This window comes from Microcaecilia unicolor, chromosome 6 (assembly GCF_901765095.1).
Source record: "Microcaecilia unicolor chromosome 6, aMicUni1.1, whole genome shotgun sequence".
Lineage (NCBI taxonomy): Eukaryota > Metazoa > Chordata > Amphibia > Gymnophiona > Siphonopidae > Microcaecilia > Microcaecilia unicolor.
In genome coordinates this window covers 72,103,945-72,128,138 of record NC_044036.1, presented here as the reverse complement: position 1 = coordinate 72,128,138, position 24,194 = coordinate 72,103,945, and the positions used below count along the sequence as shown (strand labels likewise).

General features: G+C 42.6%; 1 protein-coding gene across 1 annotated transcript in view; it reads right to left on the bottom strand.

The window, feature by feature from the left end:
• Positions 1–7,565, bottom strand: part of C6H1orf146 (chromosome 6 C1orf146 homolog) — a 35,571-nt gene extending 28,006 nt beyond the window's left edge. Inside the window, exons 1-2 of the mRNA XM_030205682.1 lie at positions 7,407–7,565; positions 3,106–3,199 (exon numbers count right to left, since the gene is read on the bottom strand). Coding sequence (XP_030061542.1) covers positions 3,106–3,199; positions 7,407–7,472 — 160 coding nt within the window. The 5' untranslated portion in view covers positions 7,473–7,565. The remainder of the gene's footprint in view (positions 1–3,105; positions 3,200–7,406) is intronic.
• Positions 7,566–24,194: the final 16,629 nt, after the last annotated feature.

Genomic DNA, 24,194 nt, shown 5'->3' with positions numbered 1-24,194 from the left:
TGGGCTCTAGTACTGAAAATGCGACCATACCATGCACCTGTGTGGTTATGTCCCACTAATAAGTTAAATGTTTAACTGGCTTTCTTGAAAGGATTATATAACCTTTGGATACATGACTAGGAACAAAACCATATACTAATTTATTCAATATCACAATTCCTCATGTACAGCCTCAAAACAACCTTTTAGGGTGGATAGTGTTCACAAAGAGCTCCTTTCATTATTGACCAGATAGAAGAGATTTTTCAATTTTGGCATAAGTCATCACAAGACCAAAATATAACAAAACCAATGGACTGCATTAGGGGTTTTATAGGCCGTTTAGTTATGTTTAAACAAAAGAGATCTGCATGAAACAAAATATTTATTTTTATTTTGACTTATAAAACCACTTGTCTCTGAAACATGCTCAAAACAGAATAATCCATTTGTTTATCTAAAATGTAAACTTCTACAAAACAGATTAAGTAAAGATGTGATTCCATGTGCCCCAATTATTATTATTAGAATTTGTATAGCGCTACCAGACGTACGCAGCGCTGAACACCTGACACAGAGAGACAGTCCCTGCTCAATAGAGCTTACAATCTAAAAATACAGGCAGACAAGAGAATTAAGGGCGAGGGAAGTACTGGGTGAGAAGGAACAAGGGGAGGGCAATTGAGTAGTGGCTAGGAGCCAAAAGCAGTGGTGAAAAGGTGGGTTTTACTACTACTACTACTACTATTTAGCATTTCTATAGCGCTACAAGGCGTACGCAGCGCTGCACAAACATAGAAGAAAGACAGTCCCTGCTCAAAGAGCTTACAATCTAATAGACAAAAAAATAAATAAAGTAAGCAAATCAAATCAATTAATGTGAACGGGAAAGGAAGAGAGGAGGGTAGGTGGAGGCGAATGGTTACAAGTGGTTACGAGTCAAAAGCAATGTTAAAGAGGTGGGCTTTCAGTCTAGATTTAAAGGTGGCCAAGGATGGGGCAAGACGTAGGGGCTCAGGAAGTTTATTCCAGGCATAGGGTGCAGCGAGACAGAAGGCGCGAAGTCTGGAGTTGGCAGTAGTGGAGAAGGGAACAGATAAGAAGGATTTATCCATGGAGCGGAGTGCACGGGAAGGGGTGTAGGGAAGGACGAGTGTGGAGAGATACAGGGGAGCAGCAGAGTGAGTACATTTATAGGTTAGTAGAAGAAGTTTGAACAGGATGCGAAAACGGATAGGGAGCCAGTGAAGGGTCTTGAGGAGAGGGGTAGTATGAGTAAAGCGACCCTGGCGGAAGACGAGACGGGCAGCAGAGTTTTGAACCGACTGGAGAGGGGAGAGGTAACTAAGTGGGAGGCCAGCAAGAAGCAGATTGCAGTAGTCCAAACGAGAGGTGACAAGGGTGTGGATGAGGGTTTTGGTAGAGTGCTCGGAAAGAAAGGGGCGGATTTTACGGATGTTGTAAAGAAAGAAACGACAGGTCTTGGCAATCTGCTGGATATGAGCAGAGAAGGAGAGAGAAGAGTCAAAGATGACCCTAAGGTTTCGAGCTGAGGAGACAGGGAGAATGAGAGAGCCATCAACAGAAATAGAAAACGGGGGGAGCAGGAGGTGGGTTTGTGGGGAAAATGAGAAGCTCGGTTTTGGTCATATTTAATTTCAGGTGGCGTTGAGACATCCAGACAGCAATGTCAGACGCTGAAACTTTGGTTTGGATGCAAGGTGAGATATCAGGGGTAGAAAGGTAGGTTTGGGAGTCATCAGCATACAGATGGTAGGAAAAGCCATGGGATGAGATTAATGAACCAAGGGAAGAAGTGTAGATAGAAAAGAGGAGGGGACCAAGAACAGAAGCCTGAGGTACGCCGACAGGCAGAGGGATAGAAGTAGAAGAGGATCCACCAGAGTGAACACTAAAGGTGCGGAGGGAGAGGTAGGAAGAGAACCAGGAAAGGACAGAGCCCTGGAATCCAAGTGAGGACAGGGTATCGAGAAGTATGCTGTGATCAACAGTGTCAAAAGCAGCGGAAAGGGTTTTCAGCATAGATTTGAAAACAGGTAGAGATGGAGCTAGACGTACAGGCTCAGGAAGTCTATTCCAGGTATAAGGTGCCACGAGGGAAAAGGAACGAAGTCTGGAGTTAGCAGTGGAGGAGAAGGGGGCCGACAAGAGAGATTTGTCCAGTGAGCGGAGTTCACGGGGAGGAATGTAGGGAGAGATGAGTGGAGAGGTAATGGGGGGCTGCAGAATGGATGCATTTAAAGGTCAATGAAAGAAGAGTTTAATTTTACTTCCATTTAATTACAATATATTCCATCTTTATAACTCCAGGCTACCCAATGCAGATTACAGCAACAGTTAAGATGAACCCATCAAGAAACAGGATATCCTCACTGAAATTTGGCCATCTGTATTGTATAGAACAATGTGGGTCTGGGTAAAACACAGATCCTATAGAACCCACAGATCTTTAAAATGAGCACACAATACAGACTTTATTTGATTCACAAAGACTGGTTGTACAGAGACAGAATCATTGTTCATTATTAGATAGCAAGTCCCTTAAAAGTGTCCTCCACCTTTTAAAGCACTTCCTATCCAACTGGAACAGCTTTTGACTTTTTACAGATGGACCATGCATAGGCAGTCCATTATTTCTAATAATCTTTTGCTATTGTTTTCAATAGCGCTTGCTATTGTTTTGGAAGAACCAGTGTGGCAGCAATCTCCGCCTACTGGCTTCAGCCCATAAAATGGGCTAGATAGGCTCATACCGTCTCCTGTTCTCAATCTAACCTCCTTGCATTCCACTTTACAAGTCATACAGTGCCATAAGACAGGCAATCCAAACCCAGATGTCCCATGCTTTGTGACTGGTACTGTAGTTTAAGAACTAGTTTAGTTCTTAAACTACAGTACGAATCACAAATCATCATAATACTGCAATCTGGTATATAATTAGAGTTACTGATTTATATTGACTCTTCAACATGTGCAATTTTAATAAAATATTGAACTCTGTGCCTGTTTATATAAAGAAATAAGCTCAGATCTTAATTAGATTCCAGGACAGAAATCATACACACTTGAGAATTTCTATTTATATATGTTAATATTTTACTGTACCAGAGAGAGAGAAAATAATGGATCCAGTTTCCACAGAATCTGAAAAGCGAACTCTATGGTGTTGGCTCTGCAAATATGCTGCCACTTCATGGTTCTACACACATTAAAGAAAAAGAAAACACAAAGTGCCATTGTACTATAGATTTAAAAAAATGTCTTTACAAAGGAAAAAAATACCTGCATATTCATTCTGAGTCTGACTGGCTAAGTGTGCTTCCAGGATAGGTTTGAGAAGCACTGGATTTGGAAACAGCAGTTAAGCTTCTTATAGGCACGAAGGCAGGGTGGGTAACCTTGGTCCTCAGCAGCTGCAACCCAGTCAGATTTTCAGGATTTCCCCAATGAATATGCATGACATCTATTTACATACAATGGAGGTAGTGCAGGCAAATAGATCTCATGCATATTCATTGAGGAAATCATTAATACCTGACTGGGTTGCAGCCCTCAAGGACCGAGGTTGCCCACCCCTGTGCTAAGAGGTATGATAGGGTCACTCCTTTGCTCTTTCATGAGCACTAGTTGCTTAGTCGAGATCGGGAGGCGGGGCTAGTGGTTGGGAGGTGGGGATAGTGCTGGGCAGACTTATACGGTCTGTGCCAGAGCCGGTGGTGGGAGGCGGGACTGGTGGTTGGGAGGCAGGGATAGTGCTGGGCAGACTTATATGGTCTGTGCCAGAGCCGGTGGTGGGAGGTGGGGCTGGTGGTTGGGAGGCGGGGATAGTGCTGGGCAGACTTATATGGCCTGTGCCCTGAAGAGCAGAGGTACAAATCAAAGTAGGGTATACACAAAAAGTAGCACATACGAGTTGTCTTGTTGGGCAGACTGGATGGACCGTGCAGGTCCTTTTCTGCCGTCATCTACTATGTTACTATGTATCTCATACAAAATCCTCATTATTGCTCTCCTAGCATACCGTACTGGATCCCCACAATTTCTTTTTAATGCACTTATTCCATACATTCCATCTCTTGCATTGCACTCTTGTCAGATGTCTCTTTTGGTTGTTCCACTTCACCTAAAGATTAGATTGGACCACACACATCACAACTGTTTTAGCATTGTTACCCCCCACTCTGTGGAATGCTTAACCACTGTAATTTTTTAATGTAATTTTAACAAATACACAAAAAAATGTAACTTCCTGCTAAAGGCAATATAACAAACCTAAACAGGAAATATACATATATCCAGTACTTTGAAACAGACAAAAGTTTGTTAAGAAAGTCCTCAAAATCCGCCAGAAGGGAAAAAAAACGGTATTGGAGAGGAGGTGATTCGACCCTCTCCAGATCAACAAAGCATTGCAACTGCTGAAGGAGGAAGCATGGCATCCATTGTCACAACTTGAGGCTTCGGGGAGAGTGTACTAAATTTTATGCCTCTGCTTTCTCAACCGACATTCACAGTGCAAGTCTAATGCCTTGCAGTCCATTTTCAGTGTTCTCCCTGGCTGAGTGTGTTGTCTTGGCACTTAGGTTCAGCCACACTGCTAGAGAATCAACCTCCAAGGAGCAATAGATCTAGTATGAAACCCAAGCATGCTAATGCGTGAAACTTGCTTCAAGGAAGGAGCTTGAATGCCTGGACTTAGTGAAAAAGATTCTCTGTTGATGGAGGAGACTTCCTCTCCCAGTACAGTATCTTCAAGCTTTGTCCTTGCTATCAGTGTGCTGGTGCATAGTAGGAGATGGTAATCTGCACCTTCTATGTGGTCCGTGGGGCAGGAATTGAAGAAGCACCCCAAAAGCCCTTCCACTTACTCAACTAACATATGTGCAGAGCTCACCAGACACTGCTCCTACTTCAGCAGCCATCTTGGTTCTGCCTCCTTCACCAAAGTATTTTCGGCCTGAAAACTCTTATTTATTTATAAAATATGTAGCCCTCAAGCAGAAGATAATCAAATAAATGGGAACATGCCTTGAAACAGTGTTGACGGTAATTCCCTCAAGTGAAATGAATATAAGGTAAGTGAAGTCTTTTGGTGATAGCAACAAAGTTTGCAAATTAGAAATATTTTTAAAAAAATAATGAAAATCAAAACTAAGTATTGAATACATTTAAAAACAAGGATGGACTGATGACAAAATGAGGAATGTGGCATTGAATACCCAGAAAGTGAACGATACATCCGCCAAAGTTCTCTCTGTAGAAGGATCCTGTTGGTGTCGTCACCCTGTCTTGATTTCACAAGTTGCCATCCAAGGACTACTACTACTACTTGACATTTCTAAAGCGCTACTAGGTTTACGCAGCGCTGTACAATTTAACACAGAAGGACAGTCCCTGCTCAAAGGAGCTTACAATCTAAAGGACAAATGTACAGTCAGTCAAATAGGGGCAGTCTAGATTTCCTGAAAGGTATAAAGGTTAGGTGCCGAAGGCAACATTGAAGAGGTGGGCTTTGAGCAAGGATTTGAAGATGGGTAGGGAGGGGGCTTGGCGTAAGGGCTCAGGAAGTTTATTTCACAAGTTGCCACCCAAGGACACTACGTGAGAATCTACATTTCTCCCAATTTTTGCTCTTTCGTCGCATATGTACCTCTGACCATGATTTCAAAACACAGGCTGCTAGATTCCACCGTGACCTCAGTGAAAGGAACTATCCTACGTGGGTGCTTGAGCATGCATATAAACGTGCCACAGGGATCTTTTACTGCAAAGCAGTCTCCTGAAACAGATCCCATGACTACTTTTGTTACGCGGTCTGGCAGTGATTTCACAGCATGTATAAAGAGGCATTGGGGGATCATAAGGGCACATCCCGTGTTTAAGTTTCGGCACCTCTGTACAGCATTCTCCTGTTCACGGAACCGCAAAGAGTTATTAAGTCCAGCATTACTACCAGAAGCAAGGACAGATATCACCGTTGTACAGCAGCCTGTGGGTCATTTTAAGTGTCATAAAACCAGCTGTAAAATCTGTGACATAACTGTAGAGGCTGACAGCTTTTTAAATTGGGTTGATAAGAAGACATATTTTCTGAGACATCATACAACATTTTTAGTTAAGTACAAATAAAGATGACCATATGCTTATACTAAAACACAACTGTGTGGGGCATACAAATTCATGCTGGCAATAAATACTTGGTTCCTTTACTTATTGAGGACGCTACTTTTTTGTTTCCTATTTAGTTTTGTGCATACCGTGACAGGAATGAACCTCCCTCCTGCCAGGTTATGTGGAGTGTGATCTCAGTCTCTCAAATTTAATGCTAACACTCGCCACAGTACTTAAGAGAATAAGAACTAACTAGCCCTGTATCCTGTTTCCAACAGGGAACAATCCAGGTCACAAACACCTCGCAGAAACTCAAACAGTAGCAACATTCTAGGCTACCAATCCCAGGGTAAGCTGTGGCTTTCCCCATACCTATCTCAATAACAGACTATGGACTTTTCCTCCAGAAACTTGTCCAAGCCTTTTTTAAACCTAGATACCCTAGCCACTCAGTGTTGCCAGGGCTGCGGGTTTCTCGCCCAATTGGGCTCCTTTCCGCGTGCGGGTTGCAGGATTTTGGGCGGCTTTTTTAAGCCCCGCTGGCGGTTTTTTTCGCCCACTGCGGTTTTTTTTCCCCACGGCCACTGGGTGCAGGTTGGCTGGTTTTCCCATGGCCGCGGCCAGAAGCCCCACAGAGGCGGGCTTAATGATGTCATTTGTATGCAAATGACATCATTAATATTTATTAATGATGTCATTCACATGCAAATTGACTTTGTGCAGTTTTGGGCGTGACAAATGTTTTCCATCTGGCAACACTGCCGTTGTTACTATCTTCTGGCAATGAGTTCTACAGCTTCAGATGAAGAGTTCCATCCCCTTGGGGCTTCCATTGTGCCAAACAGCTCTTTCTTTCTGGCGTTTATATGATGTATAGGCCACTTATCCAGGTGCACTTTTAAGTGCTTTTTGATCAAACATGTGGTGCCCAAAAACAAATATTTCTTTATCTTTCTGCTGCACTTCGGACTGCATTTCTTGGTACTTGAGGATCTTCCCTCTCTCCACACTCATCAAGTCACTTTGGACCAGACCAACACCACTATGTTGTTCTGGTGTTTTTCTTTTTTACCACTCTATGTGGTTCTAGACAAATGGCTGAAGCAGCAACAGTTGCAGATGGAGACAAACGCTCTTTTGCGAGGTTTTTCTATCTACTTCAATAACTGATATCCTCCCATCAACCGTAACCTATCAAAACTTGGAACTACAGGTATTTTACTTATATCCCACTGAGCTACAACGAACAAAAAAAACTTTTGTCCGTAAGTGATTGCAGGCTCCAATACATGTACCTGCAGTGAGGAGCTAACAATAACTGTCGTTTTCCAGTGATTTTTCTCGTTCCCGCCACTCTCCATGTTCTTCACTCGCGCTGTATCAACTCTGATTCAGACCCGACCGAGGAGGACCAAGAGCAAAACGCCTGCGCAGCAGCACGTAACCCAGGCCAGAGCGCGTGTACTACCCGAGGCAGTTCAGATTGAGAACAGCGAAGAGGAGGTTTGATTGAGCACAGGAGACGGCATGACGTCAAACAGTTGATGCCACTTGGGTTAATCTTTGTTTCCCCTTTCCCGCACAGCCGTCGTTCTGCGTACACTCAAAACAAAGCAAACGCCTATGAGCTGCTGTATCCGCGTTCTCCTTCTTTATTGTTGGTAGTATTTTTATTTAGTCTCACTTATATTTTCAAACATACCAGCTTATGCAGAATAAGGATATACACAGAGGAAGTATATAATAACGGAATAACTTTTCCTAGGAGGAGTGGCCTAGTGGTTAGAGTACCAGTCTTGACATCCAGAGGTGGCTGGTTCAAATCCCACTGCTGCTCCTTGTGATCTTGGGCAAATCACCTAACCCTAACCCTCCATTGCCTCAGGTACAAGCTTAGATTGTGAGCCCTCCTGGGACAGAGAAATATCCAGTGTACCTGAATGTAACTCACCTTGAGCTACTACAGAAAAAGGTGTGAGCAAAATCTAAATAAACATTACCCACATGCAAACACAGTTATTCTGTCTCACTGTGGACTTTTTTTTTTTTATATAAAGCTGCGCTAGCAGTTCTTGTGCAGCAAATGAGAGAAAGCCCATAGGAATTGAATGGGTTTTCATTTGCCGTACCAATAATCTGTAGCGCGGCTTTGTAAAAGAAGCCCTGTATTTCCAGTTTTGGCACAATATAAGTCATCACAAGGACAAAATATAAGAAAATCAATGGACTGCATTAAGGGCTTATAGCCCATTCAGTTATGTTTAAACAAATGAAAGATCTGCATTAAAGAAAATATTTATTTTTTATTATTTTGACTTATGAAAACCACGTCCCTGAAACATGCTAAAAACAGAATAATCCATTTGTAAAAAGAGATTTAATTCAATTCAAATCAATTCTTATATAATACTAATATCCTCTTTTCAGGGTTCAGTGTGGTTTACAAACTTGTTGAGAAAAAAATAGAAACCCCCAGAGTGTAGGCATGATAAAGATCATTATAGGAAAACCTTTTGGATGATTCGAGGGCAACAATAGAAGAAATGAGTCTTTATGATACAATCTTTGGGAAGAGAAAAGTGTTGGTTCTCTTCCAGAAGCTAAGGTAGCTATTGTGTACAGGATTGATCTTAGGCAGGGGCAACAGGAGCGGTCGCACAGGGCCTCACACTTTCAGGGGCCCTGCGGCGCTCCCTCCTGCTCCCTGCTATTGCCATCTCCTTTAGGCACAGACCATGATTTGACTGATTTGCTTCTCCTCCCTCAAGACGCAGGGTGCCCTTCTGGCACATATCTGAAGCCACCCTGGTGGTCTAGTGGATTCTTCAAGGCAGTCTGCCAGCGCTGATCACATTGTTTTTTAAAAATGGCTGCCAAGACTTCCCGCAGCGGCAGTAGGCAGGAAAGACTGTGGATCTTTTGTGCCCCGAAGAACCCACTAGACCACCAGGGTGGCTTCAGGTATGTGCCGAGAGGGTGCCCTACGGCTCAGAGGACCAGGAAGGAGGTCTGGAATAGGTGGGTGGGAGGATACTATATATAACAAAAAAAACAAGGTAATATCTGTCCCCTTCCTCGCACAGACGGATCCCTGTGCACTCAAGCTGCTGTATCCACGTTGTCTTTATTGTTTGTGGAATTTTTATTTAATCTCACTTAGATTTTCAAACATGCTGGCTTGTGCATACGAATTGTACACAGAGGAAGTATAATAAGCAGAGTAGTAATTTGTTATAAATCGTAATCAGTGTGTCATTTGGAAGGGCTGGTTAAAGAGACACCCTAGTACTATTATATTCGTGCAAAGATTTTTTTTTTTCTCCCGGTAAAGGGCCACTAAACAGACATCATGTTATGAAAATCAGGTGCGCAACATTCAGAATTTCTATTTATTTACTTGTTTATGGCATTTTATCCCTTATTACTACTACTACTACTATTTAGCATTTCTATAGCGCTACAAGGCATACACATGAATTAGATTGAAACCTGGGAGCATTTAAAATCTTTTTTTTTTTCCTGTACCTACAGTGGTGGAAATAAGTATTTGATCCCTTGCTGATTTTGTAAGTTTGCCCACTGACAAAGACATGAGCAGCCCATAATTGAAGGGTAGGTTATTGGTAACAGTGAGAGATAGCACATCACAAATTAAATCCGGAAAATCACATTGTGGAAAGTATATGAATTTATTTGCATTCTGCAGAGGGAAATAAGTATTTGATCCCCCACCAACCAGTAAGAGATCTGGCCCCTAAAGACCAGGTAGATGCTCCAAATCAACTTGTTACCTGCATGACAGACAGCTGTCGGCAATGGTCACCTGTATGAAAGACACCTGTCCACAGACTCAGTGAATCAGTCAGACTCTAACCTCTACAAAATGGCCAAGAGCAAGGAGCTGTCTAAGGATGTCAGGGACAAGATCATACACCTGCACAAGGCTGGAATGGGCTACAAAACCATCAGTAAGACGCTGGGCGAGAAGGAGACAACTGTTGGTGCCATAGTAAGAAAATGGAAGAAGTACAAAATGACTGTCAATCGACAAAGATCTGGGGCTCCACGCAAAATCTCACCTCGTGGGGTATCCTTGATCATGAGGAAGGTTAGAAATCAGCCTACAACTACAAGGGGGGAACTTGTCAATGATCTCAAGGCAGCTGGGACCACTGTCACCACGAAAACCATTGGTAACACATTACGACATAACGGATTGCAATCCTGCAGTGCCCGCAAGGTCCCCCTGCTCCGGAAGGCACATGTGACGGCCCGTCTGAAGTTTGCCAGTGAACACCTGGATGATGCCGAGAGTGATTGGGAGAAGGTGCTGTGGTCAGATGAGACAAAAATTGAGCTCTTTGGCATGAACTCAACTCGCCGTGTTTGGAGGAAGAGAAATGCTGCCTATGACCCAAAGAACACCGTCCCCACTGTCAAGCATGGAGGTGGAAATGTTATGTTTTGGGGGTGTTTCTCTGCTAAGGGCACAGGACTACTTCACCGCATCAATGGGAGAATGGATGGGGCCATGTACCGTACAATTCTGAGTGACAACCTCCTTCCCTCCGCCAGGGCCTTAAAAATGGGTCGTGGCTGGGTCTTCCAGCACGACAATGACCCAAAACATACAGCCAAGGCAACAAAGGAGTGGCTCAGGAAGAAGCACATTAGGGTCATGGAGTGGCCTAGCCAGTCACCAGACCTTAATCCCATTGAAAACTTATGGAGGGAGCTGAAGCTGCGAGTTGCCAAGCGACAGCCCAGAACTCTTAATGATTTAGAGATGATCTGCAAAGAGGAGTGGACCAAAATTCCTCCTGACATGTGTGCAAACCTCATCATCAACTACAGAAGACGTCTGACCGCTGTGCTTGCCAACAAGGGTTTTGCCACCAAGTATTAGGTCTTGTTTGCCAGAGGGATTAAATACTTATTTCCCTCTGCAGAATGCAAATAAATTCATATACTTTCCACAATGTGATTTTCCGGATTTAATTTGTGATGTGCTATCTCTCACTGTTACCAATAACCTACCCTTCAATTATGGGCTGCTCATGTCTTTGTCAGTGGGCAAACTTACAAAATCAGCAAGGGATCAAATACTTATTTCCACCACTGTATATCAAAAGAAAAAAAAGATGGCATATGGGAACTTGCTCCTTTTGCTTTGTGGAATGCAGTGGTATATTATAAAAATGCACTTGCCTTTTTTATTACAACTATTTCACAGATAAGGTATTGATTAATGAGGGAAGGGTTTCTTTCATGCAGAACTGTCCAGAATCAGTCTAAATGTTCAGCACACAATTAGCAGCTAAGTTCATACAATGTTATGTTCAGTGGAAAATAAATCTGTTGGTTGGCTCAGGCTATTTGCTATGTGTACAGTGCTGCATATGCCTTGTAGCGCTATAGAAATGATAAGTAGTAGTAGTAGTAATTAATATTCAATCACTATTTCATTATTGCTACCAAGTATTACATATTAAGGGGATTTGTTTTAATTAATTTATCCAGTCCTTACATGCACATGGTTTGCTTTTTAAACCCAAAGGTTTCCTATGATAGCATTGTGCATATTTGAATTAGTTTTTCTGTACAAGTTTTGCTTGATTTGTCTTTATTTGAAATAGAAAAATGTTTAAAACACATCTTGTCAACAAGGGGCGGGACTCGGTGGGGGTGGAGGGCCATGAAAAGACACGCTGCTTCCAGACCATGGAGGCTGAATGAAAACAGGAGATGGGATGATGTTAAAAATTTGAAGACAATTAGGTAAGTTACTCTTACCCCTTCCCTCATCCTCCCGTATACTCAAAACAAAGCAAACAAATTTATGACCTGCTGCATCCATGCTGTCATTCTTTATTGCTTGTAGCATTTTTATTTGATCCCACTTATACTTTCAAACATGCCGGCTTGTGCAACCTATGGATGTACACAGAGGAGGTATAATAACAATAATTTTTCATAGGTAGAGTAGTAATTTGTTATAAATCATAATCAATGTGTCATTTTGAAGGGCTGGTTATAGGGACATCCTAGCATATGTTATATTCATGCAGAGATTTATTTTCTCCTGGTAAAGGGCCACTAAAATAGATCATGCTATAAGAATCAGGTGCTCATCATTCAGGGGCCCTTTTACTAAGCTGTGTAGGCACCTACACACAACCAACATGGAACTACCGCCAGGCTACCATGTGGTAATTTAATTATGTGTTCAGTACGTGTGCCAGAAAATATAGTTTCTGGCACGCGGCACTAACCGAGCCGTAATCGGCATTGTACGTGCACTGACAATTACCACCCAGTTAACACGTGAGACCTTACCGTTATGTGAATGGGTGATAGTAAGGTCTCATTCCCAAAATGGACACGCCCCAATTTTCATTTTGCCACACATTCATTTTTGGTGCAAAAAAAGGGCCTTTTTTGCAGGCATGCTGAAAAATTGACCTGCGTGCATCCAATACATGCATCTACAACAGCACATGCCATTTTTCGGCACACTTTAGTAAAAGGACCCCTCAGAGTTTCTATTTACTTATTTATGACATTTATATCCCACATCAAACATGAATTAGGTTGAAACCTGGGAGCATTTAAAATATATATTTTTTCCTGTTCCTAGATCAAAAGAAAAAAAATGGTTTGTGGGAACTTGCTCCTTTTGTTTTGTGGAATGCAGTGGTATATTATAAAGATACACAATATTATTACTATTTATAAGACAGATACTGAATAATGTATATAGATGCATCTTGGGAATAATGATGGCTAAGGGAAAGAAAGCAGCAGCAGAAGAGTTGGAGCTGAATGATATTTATGTTTTCCAAATAGTGATGCATAGCTTGGTGAGTTTTCTTCGTTGTAAATCATTTCTTAGCTTCTTGTTTAAAATTAGCCAAGGAGGAATAAATCTGATGGGGGGGGGGGGGGGGGGGGGGGAGATGAGTCAGCATGAGTTCAGCAAACAAACTCTAGCCTTCAAACTATTAGCTAGTTGATATTCAGCAGAAGTTAACCAAGTCGACTTCAAGCTTCCTAATATGATTTGATAACAGTTATTACCCAAATGCAAACACAATTATAATGTTAATTATATGACAATGCCTGCCTCTGATGGTAGTTAGGCTAACCCAGTGGTTCCCAAACCTGGTTCTGGAGTCACCCTGGGAAGTCAGGGTTTCATGATATCTACAATGAATATTCATGAGAGAGATTTGCATGCAGTGGGTTTGGGAACCATTGTGCTAACCCCTTCGTACAATAGAAGCTGCAGTCCACAATTTGGCAATTGTCACATGTTCATTGTTTAGGTTTCCATCAGAGCCCTTTCTTTGACAGCATTGGATTTTTGCAGTTTTGTTTCCCAATCTCAAGTTTCTTGTTTTGAAATAGTGCAGTCTGTGTTACCAAGCTTCTCAAACAGAACTATCTTCATCACATGTATGAATATGATCTAGTAGGAAATCATGTGCTTTTGTTAATTAAAGCTGTGGCAGAAAAATATTTCCAAGTGTAATTTTATTATGCAGGCAAACAATACATTACCAAAATACAAAATAACAAGCAGCACAACATTAGCCGCCAAGTTCATACAAAGTTAATTATTTTCAGTGGAAAATAAATCTGTTGGCTGCCTGCTATGTTTATATTCCATCACTGTTTCATTATTGCTACTAAGTATTACATATTTAGGACATATGCCTTAAACATCTAGACTTTACATGCACATGGTATTGTTTATTAAACCCAAAGGCAAAACCTAAGGGTGGTTAAATAATTTGGTATAAACTGTTTTGTTTATGACTTTGTTTTGTACTGCTTTGTGTCCTACTGATCTGTACATCTGTTGTGTTATTTTAGTGGGTGGAAACAGTCAGGTGGGCTTATAGGGAGGGAGGGAAAGGGTTCTTGGGGCATGTTCTCTGTAAAAGTTTATATTGCACCATGTGGGATGGTTCATTGGTTTTTCTTGTTCTATATGGAGCTTATCAACCAACACGTTGTGCTTTTAATAAAGATGATTAAAACATACATTTTGGATGTTACTGAATTCTATTATTCTGTCTCACTGTATTTCCAGTTTTGGCACAGTATAAGTCATTACAAGAATGAAATATAATAAAACCACAGGACTGCATTAGGGGCTTATAGCCCATTTAGTTATGTTTAAACAAATGCGAGGTCTGCATTAAAGAAAATATTTATTTTTTATTATTTTGACTTCAAAAAACCACTTATCCCTGAAACATGCTCAAAATCCATTTATCTAAAATGAAAATTTCTACAAAATAGATGAAGATATGATTGCATGTGCCCCAATGAAAGGAGAGTTTAATTTTTCTTCCATTTAATTTCAGTCTATTCCATCTTTATAACACCAGGCTTCGCAAGGCAGATTATAACAAGTTAAGATGAACCCATCAGGCAACAGTATATCCTCACTGAAATTTGGCCATCTGTATTGTATAGAACAGTGTAGAAAATTAGCACAAAATACAGAGTTCATAACTGCTGTTTCTACCAGCTACAATAATTTTTAAAGCTATTTTAATGACAAATATTAAATAAAAACTGAATATCTAAATATGGGAAGCTTTCAAATAAACTAAAAAGCTGTCAAATAAGTAATAATAATAAACCTTTTGCCCTCCACCTTTTAAGGCACTGCCTATCCAACTGGAACAGCTTTAGACCTTTTACAGATGGACCACACATAGGCAGTCTGTTATTTCTAAACTTTCCCTATTTTCAATAGTATTTGCTATTGTTTTGGGTGAACTAAAACAGCAGCAAGCTCTGCCTTCTGGCTTCAGCCGATATAATGGACTAGATAGGCTCACCCCATCTCCTGTTTTCATCCAACCTCCTTGTTCCGGGCATCTAATCCCCTCAATCTTCCCACTGCCCCTCCTGCCTTCTCTGATGCAACTTCCTGTAGATGGGACACGATAATGGGAAAACCAAGGAGGCAGCGTGTCTTTTGCAGTAAGGGAGGGGGGGATGTTTGATAGATGCTAGAAGCATGGGGGAAAGAGAGGGAGAGACCAGGCAGGGTGGGTAAAGATAAAGACCAGACCGAGGAGGGGGAGAGACGCATAACCAATGGGTCGACGCTCAAAACCTAGTGCCAACAATAGGGTCATGCTCAAAAGCAAATGCGGCCGCTAGAGGCCATTAACGCCGGACTAGCACACGCATTTGCTCCTGCACAATGTTCAGAGCTGGCGCACGTGAAACAAGTGCACCAGCTATGAACACTAACTGCATGCAAGTGCATGCTAAACAGGATAACTAGTATTCCTCCCCAATGCTCAGAAGGCAGCGTGTAAAACAAGAGCATTGCTCCTGCAGCAAACCCTATACCAGCTCAGAGCTGGCATTAGGGTTTTCCAGGGCATTGGGGAGGAACGGGGAGACCCCTGGTTAGCATGCATTGTATGCTTTGTGGGATCCCCAGACCCCTCACCCCCCAAACACATAAACCCTCCACCACCACTTCAATACTTAGAACCCGGTCCAGTGGGACCCTTGCCAGGCTGATCTGACCTCCTCCCCCCCCCCCCCCCCCCCGTGAAGGCTAGCCCTGGTAGTCTAGCAATGGTTCCCTCAAAGCACCTTGTACCTTAAAGCAGGAGGAGGGACTAGCATTCCCTTTCTTCTCCTGTGGGTGTTGCCTCAAAATGCACTGGGCAGGGCTTAACTACCATATAAAGAAGGGAGAAACTCCCTTATATCATAGTTAAGCCCCACCCAGTGCATCCAAAGATGGGGGGAGGGGGGAGGGCTGGTGGTCCACCAGACTTCTAGGGCTTGACAAGTATGGGCTTTTCTCCTGCATGCCTGGGGTCTTGAGGGCATGCCCAGGCACAATTCTCCCACAGAACTGGAAACTGGTCCCTAACGTTCAACGCTGAGGTCACACCTAAATTTGCATGTCACTAGCACGGACTGGACGATATCTGTTCAGAACAGCACCAGAGTTTTGAGCATCTGCATGATGTTCAGAAAGCAGTAAACACTGGAGGACAATTTGCTCCAAAGATTAGTGCAAATAGTATGTAAATGCAGACAAACCGATGTTAATAAGGTACTTAGCTATTCCCTCTCAATGCTCAGAAACAGTGCACAAATGAAACCCTGCCCTTATCTCTGAAAATCTAACACCAGCTTAAAGCTGGCATTAAGGTGTTTGATGAGGGTTTATGTTTAAATCTTTTTATTGAAGTATTATATAAAACATCGATACACAATGTTCAACGATTAACCTTCCTAATACAACAGACAACTATCCATCCGTCCACATACATCAAAACATTTTCTTCTTTTTCTCCCCAAACAACCCCCCCTCCCCCCACCCTCTCCTCCTTTTAATTGTAAACCTTTTGTGATCGGAATCCCCAAAACTCACTTTTAACATAATATCTATCAATCCGTTCCAATACACACGTAACTGCCCCTTCCCTCTTCCCTCTTCCACTGTTATTGAACATGCTGCATACCCTCCATCTACCCCAGAAAGGACATGGAACTCCATCAGTGAATCAAAATACAGTGTTTCCACAAAACTTTTGCTCCCTCCCCCTGTTCCCCCCACTCCTTAACCAACCCTTATCTTGAGATACTAAACAGCAATTCCCCACGCCCCCTCCCCACCCTCCCTTCCCCAGCCATCTTACAATTGTCTCGAGTGTGAGCAACTTAACCTCCTTCACCTCTTATGGACTTTACCCCAGGAGTTTTACAAATTGTTAATAATGAAACTCCTACCTCTTGGGCTCATTATTTGTAAATAAGGGTCCCAAATTGTCAAAAACTGTTTCTTGCGTCTTAAAGTGCCTTTCGCATCTCGAGCTTCCCATGCCATCAATTGGTGTATCTGATTCCTCCAATGCCCCAAAGCTGGAGTCTCCGACCCCACCCAGTATTGTAAAATTGTTTTCCGAGCCACCAAGCATAATTTCCTACAAAGCAGTCGCCCAGGCCCCTTTAAACTGCGAAATGCTCCAGGCACATCCAAGAGTAATTGTTCCATTGAACCGTGAAGAGATCTATCCACCAGGCGTTCCAAAAAACGCACCACCTGGTTCCAAAATCCTCTCACTTTCTGGCAAGCCCAAATGCATGATAGTATGTATGTCTAGGATGACCACATTTGGAACACTGCGAATCTTGGCTTGATGAGGGTTTAAATGGAGCCGCACCTGCACACTGAACTCCCAGCCCCTGCACCCACCTAGCCCGGGACCCATGTACCGTGATGCGGCGGGCAGGTGCCAAACGAGGCATGACTGGGGATCAGCTTTGTGCAGAGACAGACCTCTGGGAGGAATTAGCCAGACCCAGCCCACCCCTCCCTTTGCTTTCTACAACCACACCCAAACCTCAATTATCTCTTGCTATATGCAGTCCGCAAACAGAAACCGGAGGCTACAGCTGTTCCCTCGTGCCTGGACATGCGCACAAGTGCTGTGCCTACCACACAGCTCTTGTGTGCACACGACAGGCATGTTCCTCCACCTTACAGAAAAATAACTTCCCAATGCTCATCACTAACAGAGCACATATAATTTGCATGCTATTAATTTTGTGCTCTCTTCCCATGGTAACAGCACAGGAGTTCTGAGCATCAGCTTGCAAAGAAGGGGAGAGAGAGATGCAAACCCCAACATGGGGAGTGCAGGAGGAGGAGGAGAGGGAAGAGAAAGAGAGGACAAGTGGAGGGACAGGGACACAGAAGCAATGCCAGGCATGGAAGGAGCATAGAGGACAGGGGCACTGAAGGTTAATGCTGGACATGGGAGTGATAGGGACACACAGAGGACAGATGCTGAGCATGAGGGGTGGGGGGGGGGGGGGGAAGACAGTGACAGAGGGAAGAATGCTGAGCAGGACAGATAAGGACGCAGGGAAAGATAGATGGTGGACATGGAGATAGAAGAAATGTCAAATGGACAAGAAACCCTTGAAAGAGCGTTAGGAAAAATAGAGAAAAGCAGAAAAGAGGCACTTGGACCAAAAATAAAGGAAAAATAAATGCTTAGATAACACATTCAGAATATTTTCTACCTTTGTTAATGCTCTGATATCTTGCACTTCAGTTTATATTTTTTTAGTATTGCTGTACATGCAGAGTATGACTGCATGAAGTTTCAAGCGGTCCTTCAACTTCTGAAGATAAATCATGCTGTAACACCAACACTCCAGCACTTGGCCTGCTGTCATGTGTAGTTAATTAATTTGAAGCTCTCCCATCCCCATGCACTTCCACACGGGCACAAGTCATTGCCTTTTGGCCTCTCACTACATCAAGTGCTGCTACCTTATGGTTCCCAGCCCCATGCTTAGGCAGAATTGCCACATTTCCCAGTTCTCTGGAGGGAGACATTTTGACCAGTCATGGTTTTACATTTACAACCTAAAGCAGTGTGGTCCCTTATTTCCTATTTATTGAGGGTCTGTCTGTGTTTTCTACATGCGACAAAGATATGGTATTCAGCTCATATGTAGTTTCTCTAAGGTACTATGCTAATATTTAGTTTCTATGTAGGATCTGTAGCAGCCTGTCTTGTTCTGTTTTAGCAGCCAGAAGTATATCGGTATTCTAAGGTGCTGCATTTTTATAGGTAGGGGTGTTGTTATTTGCATCCTGGACATTGGTGCTGCTTTATTGTGACAGTTTTATTTTATTTTTTTAAATTAAGAAGTCTAGAATGTAGAAGGGGTTCCACCACCACCACCACCGGCCCTGGGAGAGATGTTATAGGGGCCCATCTTAATTTTGTGAGCTAGGGACCAATGAGAGGAAGGGGTAAGGGAAGGAAGATGTTAGATGGATGGGGGTGGGAGTGGAGCACACTGCTGAAGATTCACCTAAGGTGTCAGATAGCCTTAGGTTGGCCCTCCGAATGGTGCTAAAATACATGTCTATATGCGAATGCCAGGAGCCTAAGAAATAAGATGGGGGAGTTAGAATATATTGCACTAAATGAAAAATTAGATATAATAGGCATCTCTGAGACCTGGTGGAAGGAGGATAACCAGTGGGACACTGTCATACCGGGGTACAAATTATATCGTAGTGATAGGGTGAATCGGATTGGTGGAGGGGTAGCATTGTATATTAACGAGAGCCTTGAATCAAATAGATTGAAAATTCTGCAGGAAACAAAACACTCCTTGGAATCACTGTGGATTGAAATTCCATGTGCAAAAGGGGAAAAGGATAGTGATAGGAGTGTACTACCGTCCGCCTGGCCAGGACGAACAGACGGATGCGGAAATGTTAAAGGAAATCAGGGACGCAAACAAACTGGGCAACACAATAATAATGGGGGATTTCAATTACCCGCATATAGACTGGGTTAATGTAACATCTGTACACGCAAGGGACATAAGATTTCTTGATGAAATCAAGGACAGCTTCATGGAACAGCTAGTTCAGGAGCCGACAAGAGAAGGAAAAATACTAGACTTAGTCCTTAGTGGTGCTCATGATCTAGTGCAGGGGGTAACAGTACGAGGGCCGCTTGATAACAGTGATCATAATATGATCGGTTTTGATATTGGCATTGAAGGAAGTGAAACTAGGAAATCAAGTTCGCTAGCGTTTAACTATAGAAAAGGTGATTACGACAAAATGAGAAAAATGGTGAAAAAAAGAATGAAAGGAGCAGCTCGCAGAGTAAAAAACTTGCGTCAGGCGTGGATGCTGTTTAAAAACACCATCCTGGAGGTTCAGGACAAATATATTCCACTAAACGTCAGCCGGCGTGGCTAAACAGTAAGATAAAGGAAGTCATTAGAGCCAAAAAACAATCCTTCAGAAAGTGGAGAAGAGAACCAACTGAAAGTAACAGGATAGATCATAAGGAATGCCAAGCCAAATGCAAAGCGGAGATAAGGAGGGCAAAAAAGGACTTTGAGAAGAAATTAGCGTTGGAAGCAAAAATACATAGTAAAAATTTTTTTAGATACATTAAAAGCAGGAAACCGGCCAAAGAGTCGGTTGGGCCGCTGGACGAAATGGTGTTAAAGGGGCGATCAGGGAGGACAAAGCCGTAGCGGAGAAATTAAATGAATTCTTTGCTTCGGTCTTCACCGAGGAGGATTTGGGGGGGGACACCGGTGCCGGAAAGAATATTTGAAGCGGGGGAGTCGGAGAAACTAAACGAATTCTCTGTAACCTTGGAGGATGTAATGGGTCAGTTCAGCAAGCTGAAGAGTAGTAAATCACCGGGACCTGATGGTATTCATCCCAGAGTATTAATAGAACTAAAAATGAACTTGCGGAGCTACTGTTAGAAATATGCAATCTGTCCCTAAAATCGAGTGTAGTACCGGAAGACTGGAGGGTAGCCAATGTTACTCCGATTTTTAAGAAGGGTTCCAGAGGAGATCCGGGAAATTATAGACCGGTGAGTCTGACGTCGGTGCCGGGGCAAGATGGTGGAGGCTATTATTAGAATAAAATTGCAGAGCATATACAAAAACATGGACTGATGAGACAAAGTCAGCACGGATTTAGTGAAGGGAAGTCTTGCCTCACCAATCTAATGCATTTTTTTGAGGGGGTAAGCAAACATGTGGACAATGGGGAGCCGGTTGATATTGTATATCTGGATTTTCAGAAGGCGTTTGACAAAGTGCCGCACGAAAGACTCCTGAAGAAATTGCAGAGTCATGGAATCGGAGGTAGGGTATTATTATGGATTAAGAACTGGTTGAAAGATAGGAAGCAGAGAGTAGGATTGCGTGGCCAGTATTCTCAGTGGAGGAGGGTAGTTAGTGGGGTCCCGCAGGGGTCTGTGCTGGGTCCGTTGCTTTTTAATGTATTTATAAATGACCTAGAGATGGGAATAACTAGTGAGGTAATTAAATTCGCCGATGACACAAAATTATTCAGGGTCGTCAAGTCGCAGGAGGAATGTGCAAGTGGCAGATGAAGTTCAATGTTGACAAGTGCAAAGTGATGCATGTGGGTAAGAGGAACCCGAATTATAGCTACGTCTTGCAAGGTTCCGCGTTAGGAGTTACGGATCAAGAAAGGGATCTGGGTGTCGTCGTCGATGATACGCTGAAACCTTCTGCTCAGTGTGCTGCTGCGGCTAGGAAAGCGAATAGAATGTTGGGTGTTATTAGGAAGGGTATGGAGTCCAGGTGTGCGGATGTTATAATGCCGTTGTATCGCTCCATGGTGCGACCGCACCTGGAGTATTGTGTTCAGTACTGGTCTCCGTATCTCAAAAAAGATATAGTAGAATTGGAAAAGGTACAGCGAAGGGCGACGAAAATGATAGTGGGGATGGGACGACTTTCCTATGAAGAGAGGCTGAGAAGGCTAGGGCTTTTTAGCTTGGAGAAGAGACGGCTGAGGGGAGATATGATAGAAGTGTATAAAATAATGAGTGGAATGGATCGGGTGGATGTGAAGCGACTGTTCACGCTATCCAAAAATACTAGGACTAGAGGGCATGAGTTGAAGCTACAGTGTGGTAATTTAAAACGAATCGGAGAAAATTTTCTTCACCCAACGTGTAATTAGACTCTGGAATTCGTTGCTGGAGAACGTGGTACGGGCGGTTAGCTTGACGGAGTTTAAAAAGGGGTTAGATAGATTCCTAAAGGACAAGTCCATAGACCGCTATTAAATGGACTTAGAAAAATTCCGCATTTTAGGTATACTTGTCTGGAATGTTTTTACGTTTGGGGAGCGTGCCAGGTGCCCTTGACCTGGATTGGCCACTGTCGGTGACAGGATGCTGGGCTAGATGGACCTTTGGTCTTTCCCAGTATGGCACTACTTATGTACTTATGTACATATACACTTCCTTTTGGGAAACAGAACAGGCTGGACTGTTGCATTCCTACACATGAACAACATGTTATTTTACATGATTTTATAAAGGATGTTGTTTTTGCATGGGTAACCTATTTGGATTTCTATAGATAGTGCAGGATAGAAATTTGTTCAATAAATGTTACCAGAATCCTTCAACTGTGTCCCACATGATAAACATGGACAGCCTCTCAACTAATACAGAATAAGGAACTAGTTAGAAACAGAAAAACACAGAAACAAACTGAAATGGAAGCCACTCCATTTATCTCCTCTGTTTAACACACAAGAACAGAAGAGATGCACATTTTCAAACTTGACATAAGCAGTTGTTGCAGTAAATAAATAAAGGTCCATAAACCATTATTAGGAATATAGGCTGAAGAATGCCATTCAATATGGTAATGGTGCTTATAGTCCAAAAACTCCCATATACAGATTCAAAGCGGATAACAAATTCAGGAAAAATCTACATAAACTCTAGCTCATGAAGGAGAAGACAATGGGAAAGAAATTCCGAACATGTGTCTTTAAATTAGGGGTAGGCAATGATTAAAAACTGTAATCATGATTATTGTGCCATTAAAAATTTAATTGCACTTAATCACAGCATGCATTTTGAGCATGTCTCTCACCCTTTCCTACTGGCTCTCTCCTATTGAACACAATCATCTCTATCTAACTCTCTCACCCTCTTTCTTTCTTTCTCTCATGCCCTCCTCCACAGCCTTAACCCAGATTCTCTCATGCCCCCCAATTTATTTTTAATGCAGATCCCCCCATCTCCCCCTCCCCACATTTACCTCAACATGTACTGTTTCCATTGTATCTAAGTCTTACATCTGTTCACTGTGGATATCCCAAAAACCAGAGTGGTTGGGTGTGTCCCAAGGGTTAGGTTCAGAATCTCTACCTTAGGATAATTGGGTAAGTGGCTACAGTTCACCAACATTTCATTTTATAAGTGGACAAAGATTTCCAGCTCTACAAGAGTGGAATCCCTTCAACAATTCTCAACAGGTTGAGTTGACCAAAAGAAGAAAAGTTAGTGGCTACATTTGCATACCATGACACTCTCGCAAAATGGGAGATTTGGTATGCATCAATGAAGACAAATGTGAAAGATGAGAAATACTGAACAGCTGTTTATGGACAAAACAATAGGTCAAATCTTATTCTTCAAGACTGGTTCAGGGGCTACATTAAACACACTTGTTCAATATGTCCTCTAGTGATTCTTAAGATAAACCTTAATGGAATTCAATGTGGTGTCTGGGGGGGGGGGGGGGGGGGGGGGGGGGGAGAGATTAGGGAGGTTAAGTAGCAAACTTATAGTTTTGGACCCTGTAATCTTGAACAATAAAGGCCATGAGTTTCCATAGATCTAGATATTTCTGGCCAGACCAAGGCAGCAGCTACTACATCTTTTTGAAAGTTTCATAAGATTGTGAGATGAACTAAATGGTCTCAAGTGGCAATCTCCAGTGATATTATTCATTACCCATAATGCCCCTGGCTCTGGGTTTACTTTTAACATTTGTAAAAGACTGCAACACATTCAGATGCTTCTACTTGTCTTTTGATGGATCTAAAACCCTAAACCATATAAAACCTCACACTGGAAACTCAATTGGCTTCCTGTGTGAGATTATATGAATTTCAAAAGCCATCATATTTACCTTTAAGCCCTTACATATTCACAGACCTGATTATTTGAGAGACCAACTTGCCTTCTATCTTCTTACAAAGTCTCTAAGGGTCAAATCACAGAGTATTCCTTAATATTCCTTTTTCATCTCTAGCATCACAACTGATGCACTTGGCAGAAGGTTCTGGCTTTCACAACTGATTATTTAGGGTGACTTCTCCAAGGAGCAATGAGGAAAGATTACTCCTGCTGATCTGGGCATCCTACATTAAAATTACTCTTTCCTCTGCCCACTCCAAAACAAAAAGAATAAATCCCACTCCCAAAATTCTTGCTATAGTATTTTTTTTTTATATTTCCCTTTCATCATCTTTACATTCTATTACAAGTATAAATTTCATAAGTTGTGGGCTAAGTGTAGAAATGCCATATTTCAGGGGCAGACTGATGGTGGTCTGGGTCCCCAGGTATAAGGTCATGGTCTCCACCCAGTCACTGCCTGCTCCCCGCTCCTGTATACTACAGCCTCTCCCGTACACTAGAGATGCCTGAGCCTCAGTGGGTCTTCCCCTTGAAGGTCCCTGG